We start from the raw sequence: 10,117 nt of genomic DNA, 5'->3' as shown, positions 1-10,117 counted from the left end.
CATTCCTGAAAGAAAACAAGGACATCTGAGTGATTACTTGAGCTATCCATTTACTGATAATCACTACTGTGCTAAGCATCGATCCCTGCAGTAAATGGGATTGGATATAGGGTAAGGTCTACAGAAATATGAGCAAATAAAATAAGCAGTAAGAGTCAGAATAAAGTTAGGTAAAAAGTAATGCTAAGGAAATAGCTGGACTGTCTAACAGGAAGCAGTGAACACAAAAAAAGGTTTCTTAGAAACAGAGACTCCCAAACTGGTTCCAAGCAGGCCAAAGGGCTTACAGAAAGCAGTCAGTATAAACTAAAGAACAGAATGCGGCAAGTATTGACTGCATGACTCTGGAGATCAAGGTTCTAGTCTTCACTTCGCCATGCATTACATATGATCTGGGGAAGGCTCCCTTTCTTTCTTTCTGGCAACTGTCTCTGCATCTTCCTTCACTCCCCTCTCCAATCATAGGACACATGCACTCACCAGAGAGAGAGAAATCAATCCCTGGGGAGATGGCCATACCACAATACCTTCTCCTCTTAGGATTTTGGATACACATGTACACATGCCCACTGTGATTTTCAAGCTGCCAGGTCCAGGTCTCAAACCAGGGTCGGACATGTGGGAGTCCAACACCTTAACCATAACGCCACCTGATGGACCCAGTTTCCACATCTCTTTGATTAGGGTCTAGTAAAGCTCATGGCTTGTATGAGCCCACAATACTAGGATCGACTTATTTTTACCAAGGATTTCACTGGATTCTTTTTTCTTTTTTGGAGAGGTTTTTGCTATAGGGCACGTGTGCTCGCCAGACAGAGAGAGACAGAGAGACAGAAAGCGAGAAATCACCCCCCAGGGGGATGGTCACGCTGCAATCTCTTCTCCATTCTCCTCTCAGGATCTTGGGCATGCATGCACATGCGCCCGGCGTGAGTTCTAAGCCACCAGGTCCGGGACGCGAACCGCGGTTGACTATGTGGGAGTCCAGTGACATAGCCATTACGCCAACTGCTGGTTCCCTCACTGGATTCTTAAAAACACAAACTTTTTACTCTTAACTCTAATTTTAAAAAAACTTTAAGAATTTGCTATAAGATTTGTTCACAGGACCAGCAGGTGGCATGGTGGTTGAAGTGCTGTACTACCTCATGGAGGACCACAGTTCAAGTCCCAGACCTGGAGGTTTGCTTTCTCACTTTCTCTTTCTCCCTCTCTCTCATCAAATTAAAAAAAAAAATTTTTTTTTTGTGCACTTGTTGGAGAGAGAGAGAGAAAGAGAAAGCGAGAAAGCATCCTGGGGAGATGGCTATGAAGCAACCCCTTCTCCTTTATTTTCCTCTCAGGATTTTATGCCCCACTTGTCTTTTAAGCCATCTACTCTGGGATTTGAACAGTAGACTTGGACAGGGAGTATCCAGCCACCCTAACCATCATGCTACTGGCTGATCTCTCTCTCTTTTTTCATTTTGTTACAGGGCATATGTGTATGAGTGAGATACAGAGATAGAGAGAGAGAAAGAGGGTGAGTGGGAGGAAAAGGAAAAGTGAGAAATCACCCCCTGGGGAGATAGCCATACTACAGTCTTTTTTCCTCTGGTCTCCTATTGGGATTTTGGGGACATGCATGCACCCATGCCCAGCATAATTTTTTTCAAGTCACTGGGTCTGGGACTCAAACCGTGCAGTCTGGCTGATCTAATTCCTACTCTTGGGTGTTTGAACTCATGGTCCAGTATAAGCAGATTTACATATGCCTCCAGTTTAAATAATCTAAATCTCAAAGACATCTCAAACATTTCACAGAATCACAGAGATTGCTAAAAAGTTTGTTTTCAGAGTACATTTTATTTTATTTTTAGGCAATTCTCACTATGTCACAATCTTTCTACCTTAGCCTGAGTAACTGAGACTACAGGCTCATGACCCTATATCCAGCTTTCAGAGTAGGCTTGGAATCAAAACCAGAACTTCTATGTGGCTTCAGTCTTTTGATTATCAAGAAGCATCAATGGATGTGCTTCTGCAGCTGGGCCTGAGTCCACCATATTGCAAACAAAAAAAAACAGAGATAGGTCCCAGAAAATCCAAAACAAAGATTCATAGTTTCATGAGTCTGAATCCTCAGTACTCCGCTCAGAGCTGATCACCTAATGGCTGTTGAATAAATATTCTGTGTGACTGAACAGCTGTGGAATGAGTGACAAGAGAAACAAACAGAAGAAGGGCCATATCACCCCAGGCAGTGTGGTGGCTCACATTCAAGATCAGCTGACCTAGAGATCAAGGGGATGAGGTGCAGATGTCCAGAATAGAGCTTACAAATGAAAAATTATAAGGTTAAAATATAAATGATCCATTTATATTTCTTTTTTTCCCCTAAGGTGCATGCACGTGCCAGAGAGATAAGAGTTAGAGTGGAGGAAGCACTCCCCATGGGGAATGGTCACACTGTAATCCCTTCTACTCCACCTGTTCCTCCTTTAAGAATTTTGGGCATGCGTGCATGCCCATACACCAGCCTTTTTCAAAAGCCCCTTGGTCTGGGACTTGAAGCAAATGGTTGCCATGTGGAATGTGGTTGCCTAATCACCAGGCCAGAGAGCCAGTATAGTTAAACAACCATCTGAGCTCACCCTCATCTGAGCTTGAAGAAAGCTGAAGGGAATCAGAAGGCTGACTTAAGATCTTCTATTTATTTATTTATTTTTGATAAATGCTTGCTTTTTATTGATAAAGAATTATTTATTTCAATTTATTATTATTATTATTATTAATTTGCTATAGATCATATATGCTCACCAGAGAGAGAGAGACAGAGAGAGGTAAAGTGAGAAAGCAAGATGTCAGGCCCAGGACTTAAACTGCAGTTTATCACATGTGGGAGGCCAGCGCCTTAACCACCATGCCACCTGCTGGCAACATGCTTCTTTTTAATAATTTACCAGTTCTCTTTTTTTGAGAATTATTTTATTTTATTTATTATTATCATTATTTATTTTTAACCTGCTATTGTTATCAGAGAGACAGAGAGCGAGAGAGGATAAAAGTGAGAAAGCCAGCTGTGAGGTCTGAGACTCAAACTGCAGTTGGCCATGAGGTAGTCCAGTGCCCTAACCACCACACCACCTGCTGGCCCTTGACTTGAGATCTTAAAGTACTTTTCGGCCTTCTATAGCATAGAGCCTGACACACTGCAGAGACTAAATAAATGTCTGTTGAGAATATGAACATGTTGGATACATCACTCAGCTCTACTATTCTTGAAATGGAAGAACATCTATGCTTTCTCTTCTAGAATGGACAATCATCTACGTGGAGAAGACAGATAAACTGTTAGTCAGATGCCAAGAAAGAGAAGGCCACATGGCATATACCAGCTTCTCAAAGAGGGTTCTTTTCCATTTAATCACTTCAAAGTCCTGGTCTCAGCACTTTGGATGCAAAGTCACCCAGGGAGAAAGCCACCCAGAGGAGACAAAGAAGACCAATGGTGACTAATCACTGCACAGCTACTGGTAAGGGAGGGCTACAAAAAGTCTCTAAAGAGAACCAATTATCTGAATGGCAAAGAAATGGAGCAAGCACTATCTTAGCTCTCACAGAATGGTCATACTTCTAAACTGTAAAAATCTGTCCTATAGATTTCATCACTTGCCTGCTATAATCCTTCAATGGTGGGACCGGCAGATGGTGTACTGGCTACGTTGCTGGACTCCCATGTAGTCGACCATGGTTCAAGTCCCGGACCTGGTAGCTTAAACTCATGCTGAGAGTGTGTGCGTGCATGCCCAAGATCCCAAGAGGAGAACAGAGGAGAAGGGATTGTGGCGTGGCCATCCCCCCTGGGGTGTGTGTGTGTGTGTGTGATTTCTCACTTTCTGTCTCTCTGTCTTTCTGGCAAGCACATGCGCCCTATAGCAAAAACGACTCCCCCAAATTACCAAGGATTTCACTGGATTCTTTTTTCTTTTTTGGAGAGGTTTTTGCTATAGGGCACGTGTGCTCGCCAGACAGAGAGAGACAGAGAGACAGAAAGCGAGAAATCACCCCCCAGGGGGATGGTCACGCTGCAATCTCTTCTCCATTCTCCTCTCAGGCTCTTGGGCATGCATGCACATGCGCCCGGCGTGAGTTCTAAGCCACCAGGTCCGGGACGCGAACCGCGGTTGACTATGTGGGAGTCCAGTGACATAGCCATTACGCCAACTGCTGGTTCCCTCACTGGATTCTTAAAAACACAAACTTTTTACTCTTAACTCTAATTTTAAAAAAACTTTAAGAATTTGCTATAAGATTTGTTCACAGGACCAGCAGGTGGCATGGTGGTTGAAGTGCTGTACTACCTCATGGAGGACCACAGTTCAAGTCCCAGACCTGGAGGTTTGCTTTCTCACTTTCTCTTTCTCCCTCTCTCTCATCAAATTAAAAAAAAAAATTTTTTTTTTGTGCACTTGTTGGAGAGAGAGAGAGAAAGAGAAAGCGAGAAAGCATCCTGGGGAGATGGCTATGAAGCAACCCCTTCTCCTTTATTTTCCTCTCAGGATTTTATGCCCCACTTGTCTTTTAAGCCATCTACTCTGGGATTTAAACAGTGCAGTTGGACAGGTAGGATCCAGCCACCCTAACCATCATGCTACTGGCTGATCTCTCTCTCTTTTTTCATTTTGTTACAGGGCATATGTGTATGAGTGAGATACAGAGATAGAGAGAGAGAAAGAGGGTGAGTGGGAGGAAAAGGAAAAGTGAGAAATCACCCCCTGGGGAGATAGCCATACTACAGTCTTTTTTCCTCTGGTCTCCTATTGGGATTTTGGGGACATGCATGCACCCATGCCCAGCATAATTTTTTTCAAGTCACTGGGTCTGGGACTCAAACCGTGCAGTCTGGCTGATCTAATTCCTACTCTTGGGTGTTTGAACTCATGGTCCAGTATAAGCAGATTTACATATGCCTCCAGTTTAAATAATCTAAATCTCAAAGACATCTCAAACATTTCACAGAATCACAGAGATTGCTAAAAAGTTTGTTTTCAGAGTACATTTTATTTTATTTTTAGGCAATTCTCACTATGTCACAATCTTTCTACCTTAGCCTGAGTAACTGAGACTACAGGCTCATGACCCTATATCCAGCTTTCAGAGTAGGCTTGGAATCAAAACCAGAACTTCTATGTGGCTTCAGTCTTTTGATTATCAAGAAGCATCAATGGATGTGCTTCTGCAGCTGGGCCTGAGTCCACCATATTGCAAACAAAAAAAAACAGAGATAGGTCCCAGAAAATCCAAAACAAAGATTCATAGTTTCATGAGTCTGAATCCTCAGTACTCCGCTCAGAGCTGATCACCTAATGGCTGTTGAATAAATATTCTGTGTGACTGAACAGCTGTGGAATGAGTGACAAGAGAAACAAACAGAAGAAGGGCCATATCACCCCAGGCAGTGTGGTGGCTCACATTCAAGATCAGCTGACCTAGAGATCAAGGGGATGAGGTGCAGATGTCCAGAATAGAGCTTACAAATGAAAAATTATAAGGTTAAAATATAAATGATCCATTTATATTTCTTTTTTTCCCCTAAGGTGCATGCACGTGCCAGAGAGATAAGAGTTAGAGTGGAGGAAGCACTCCCCATGGGGAATGGTCACACTGTAATCCCTTCTACTCCACCTGTTCCTCCTTTAAGAATTTTGGGCATGCGTGCATGCCCATACACCAGCCTTTTTCAAAAGCCCCTTGGTCTGGGACTTGAAGCAAATGGTTGCCATGTGGAATGTGGTTGCCTAATCACCAGGCCAGAGAGCCAGTATAGTTAAACAACCATCTGAGCTCACCCTCATCTGAGCTTGAAGAAAGCTGAAGGGAATCAGAAGGCTGACTTAAGATCTTCTATTTATTTATTTATTTTTGATAAATGCTTGCTTTTTATTGATAAAGAATTATTTATTTCAATTTATTATTATTATTATTATTAATTTGCTATAGATCATATATGCTCACCAGAGAGAGAGAGACAGAGAGAGGTAAAGTGAGAAAGCAAGATGTCAGGCCCAGGACTTAAACTGCAGTTTATCACATGTGGGAGGCCAGCGCCTTAACCACCATGCCACCTGCTGGCAACATGCTTCTTTTTAATAATTTACCAGTTCTCTTTTTTTGAGAATTATTTTATTTTATTTATTATTATCATTATTTATTTTTAACCTGCTATTGTTATCAGAGAGACAGAGAGCGAGAGAGGATAAAAGTGAGAAAGCCAGCTGTGAGGTCTGAGACTCAAACTGCAGTTGGCCATGAGGTAGTCCAGTGCCCTAACCACCACACCACCTGCTGGCCCTTGACTTGAGATCTTAAAGTACTTTTCGGCCTTCTATAGCATAGAGCCTGACACACTGCAGAGACTAAATAAATGTCTGTTGAGAATATGAACATGTTGGATACATCACTCAGCTCTACTATTCTTGAAATGGAAGAACATCTATGCTTTCTCTTCTAGAATGGACAATCATCTACGTGGAGAAGACAGATAAACTGTTAGTCAGATGCCAAGAAAGAGAAGGCCACATGGCATATACCAGCTTCTCAAAGAGGGTTCTTTTCCATTTAATCACTTCAAAGTCCTGGTCTCAGCACTTTGGATGCAAAGTCACCCAGGGAGAAAGCCACCCAGAGGAGACAAAGAAGACCAATGGTGACTAATCACTGCACAGCTACTGGTAAGGGAGGGCTACAAAAAGTCTCTAAAGAGAACCAATTATCTGAATGGCAAAGAAATGGAGCAAGCACTATCTTAGCTCTCACAGAATGGTCATACTTCTAAACTGTAAAAATCTGTCCTATAGATTTCATCACTTGCCTGCTATAATCCTTCAATGGTGGGACCGGCAGATGGTGTACTGGCTACGTTGCTGGACTCCCATGTAGTCGACCATGGTTCAAGTCCCGGACCTGGTAGCTTAAACTCATACTGAGAGTGTGTGCGTGCATGCCCAAGATCCCAAGAGGAGAACAGAGGAGAAGGGATTGTGGCGTGGCCATCCCCCCTGGGGTGTGTGTGTGTGTGTGTGATTTCTCACTTTCTGTCTCTCTGTCTTTCTGGCAAGCACATGCGCCCTATAGCAAAAACGACTCCCCCAAAACCAAAAACCCTTCCATGGCTTCTCATTATAGCAGGAAAAAACCCAGAAGCTATGTCATCACCTATAGGACCTGAATATTCTGTACCTTGACCATTTTCATATCTTTCTACTGCTCACCATGCCTCCTTCTCTTTGTTACTAGTACACATGAAGCTCTTTCTTATCTTAGGCCTCCACAATAGCTCTTGCTGTTGCTGGATGTTTTACCCATAGCTAGCTCCTTCTTAGGTCTTCTTAGGTCTTGGCTCATACTTTACTACCCAGACTACATTATTTAATAAGTCTTCCCATCCTATTTATCTGTTAGTCTTCCCTATAGCCTCTGAGAGGTAGGGACCCTGTTTATCTTGTTCCCAATACCAAATCACCATGCCTAGCATAACTATAGGTGGGCATACACATCTGTGAAATAAAGTAATTGGGTAGAGTACTTAGGTACCTTATCATAGATGCCAGTGATTCTCCCTCTCTGAAAACTCTCATTGTCTCTCCACCAATACCACTCTCTCTTGCTGTTCTAACTGTCCCGAATCTCTATGGTAGACTACTCTCTTCTGCCCATCCCTCATTCAGCTAGCCATCCAGATTTTGACTCACATCTCAATCTGTTTCTGCATATATCTAAAGACAAACAAAAATCAACAGATGAAAGTGACTTTTTCATCATTTTTGCATTCTAGGTATCACATCATATCTCCAACATACACCTAGTCTCTCATATCAGAAAGCTTTATATTCTTTGGGACCAGCAGATGGCGTAATGGTTACATCGTTGAACTCTCACAGAGCTGACCATGGTTCAAGTCCCAGACCCGGTGGCTTAAAACTCACGCTGGGAGTGTGTGCATGTATACCAAAGATTCCAAGAGAAGAATGGAGGAGAAGGGACTGCGGCGTGGCCATCCCCACTGGGGGGATTACTCTCTTTCTGTTTCTCTGTCTCGTCAGCAGGTAGACACGCCCTATAGCAAAATTCTCTCTTAAAAAAAAGAAAGAAACCTTTAGATTCTTCCTTCATCTCTACCTCTCCAAATTCATTCTCCAAATGGTTCTTCCTAAGCTAATACCTACAACAGACTTTACTGATAGTATCCTCTTTTCCACTGAATCTAGAGACTCCCTGATAGTGTCCCAGGCAACTACAATCAAACAGAATTGAGACTGGAAAATCCACTTTCTTCTTTTTTTTATTTCTTTTTGGCAGAGTTTTTGCGATAGGACACGTGCACTCACCAGAAATAGAGACAGAGATACAGAAAGTGAGAAATCACCCCCAGGGAGGATGGCCACACTGCAATCCCTTCTCCTCCATTCTCCTCTCGGGATCCTGAGCATGCATGCACACGCGCCTAGTGTGAGTTTAAGCCACCGGGTCCAGGACTCGAACCACAGTCGACTACACAGGAGCCCAGCGTCATAGCCATTATGCCAACTGCTGGTCCCTCCACTTTCTTCTTCTATTTCTAATACCAAATTGCTTATAGTTCCCTGCATACACTCTACCATTGTTTTTTTCCACTTGACTGGAAGATTTACAACTCCCATAGGTTGACATGAAGCTTGACCTGAATCCCCAAGTCAATTACACTTTCCCAAACACTATACATCCTATACTTCATTATAAGTTTATTGATATTTCCATAATCCTTTGTTACCACTAAACTAAGCTCTTCAGAGCATAAGATCATTTATTATTCAATCTTCAGTGTTTGTGAGCAGAGTCCACAGAGGTATATACTATCTTTAACAGGGTGAGTTTTCAGTCTCTCTGGAATGAGGTAATCTCAGAGAAGAGTATTTTCTTCAGTGACCCTTTAAATCTACCTTCTTTACATACTTGGAAGACTAATTTCAAAAACGAATTGAGAGACAGGCGTCCGTATCAATTCATCCTGCAAGTCTGACAGAAAAAAAGTTTTTCAAATTTGTACTACCTTTACTTCACTGTTCAAACCATCAGTGGCATTCACATAGATTCATGGCCTTGGTTTTCTTGTCATTGTGTTGCTGGCATTTCCCTAATCTCCCAACATTATGTATGCAAAAGCTAGGAAGGCAGCCAAGAAGCTGGATGCAGCTCCCCATTGTGATGCCAGGCAGATGATTACAAGGATCAGATATATCTGCACTTGCACAGATTCTAATAAGAAACCTGGTGATGAAGCTGAAGGGCAGAGTAGTAGGAAGCAGGAAATCCCTGTTCAGCTACTTGGTTATCATCTCTACCTCTCTGAGCCTGTTCCTTACCTGGTAATTGGAGACACAAGATATAGGTTCCCTTTCTAGGCCTATCCCTATCTTACAGCCCCAACTATAGTTTAGATATGTTAGGGGTAAGGGAGGAGACTGTAAGAGAGGGAAAAAGACTTTTAGAAGTCTGGAGAAGTTAAATGACTATCCTCTCTCAGGCAGACAATACTTTAAAATACAGATTTTTAAAAAAAGAATTATTTTTTATTTAATTTTATTCATTGTCATTATTATTTATATATATATACATATATGTGTGTGTGTATATATATATATATATATATAGTCTAAATAACCCAAATAAAATGCAGACATTATCAAATGGATAAAACTAAATGACAAAAATAAAGTTTTCCTATAAAAAGTCAATTAATAAAGTGATATAAGTAAGTTAATACTAAGGGTTTAGAGAAATATATCATGGAAACACCTATAAAGAGATAACTGATATTACTAAATGAATATCAAAATAGGTCTTGGGGAACCAGCAGTTAGCGTAATGACTATATTACTGGATTCCCAGGTAGCTGACCGCGGTTCATGTCCCGCGGTTCACATCCAGGTGGCTTAAAACTCACACTGGACACGTGTGCGTGCGTGCCCAAGATCCCGAGAGGAGAATGGAAGAGAAGGGATTGCAGTGTGGCCATCCCCCCTAGGGGGTGATTTCTCACTTTCCATCTCTCTGTCTCTGTCTGTCTGGCAAGCGCAGGAGCCCTATAGCCAAAAAA

The 10,117-nt window shown here is 42.2% G+C and overlaps 1 protein-coding gene across 2 annotated transcripts in view; it reads right to left on the bottom strand.

Moving 5' to 3' along the window:
* PHAF1 (phagophore assembly factor 1) overlaps window positions 1-10,117 on the bottom strand; it is a 40,451-nt gene that overhangs the window by 27,828 nt on the left and 2,506 nt on the right. Inside the window, exon 2 of one of the 2 annotated variants that reach the window (XM_027774620.1) lies at window positions 9,098-9,103. The exons of the other annotated variant lie outside the window; for it this stretch is intronic. Coding sequence (XP_027630421.1) covers window positions 9,098-9,103 — 6 coding nt within the window. The remainder of the gene's footprint in view (window positions 1-9,097; window positions 9,104-10,117) is intronic. 2 annotated transcript variants of the gene reach the window in all.

This window comes from Tupaia chinensis, unplaced genomic scaffold (genome assembly GCF_000334495.1).
Source record: "Tupaia chinensis unplaced genomic scaffold, TupChi_1.0 Scaffold000463_1, whole genome shotgun sequence".
NCBI classification, from domain to species: domain Eukaryota; kingdom Metazoa; phylum Chordata; class Mammalia; order Scandentia; family Tupaiidae; genus Tupaia; species Tupaia belangeri.
Note: the sequence above shows the minus strand (reverse complement) of the source record. Positions and strands in the feature narration are given on the sequence as shown.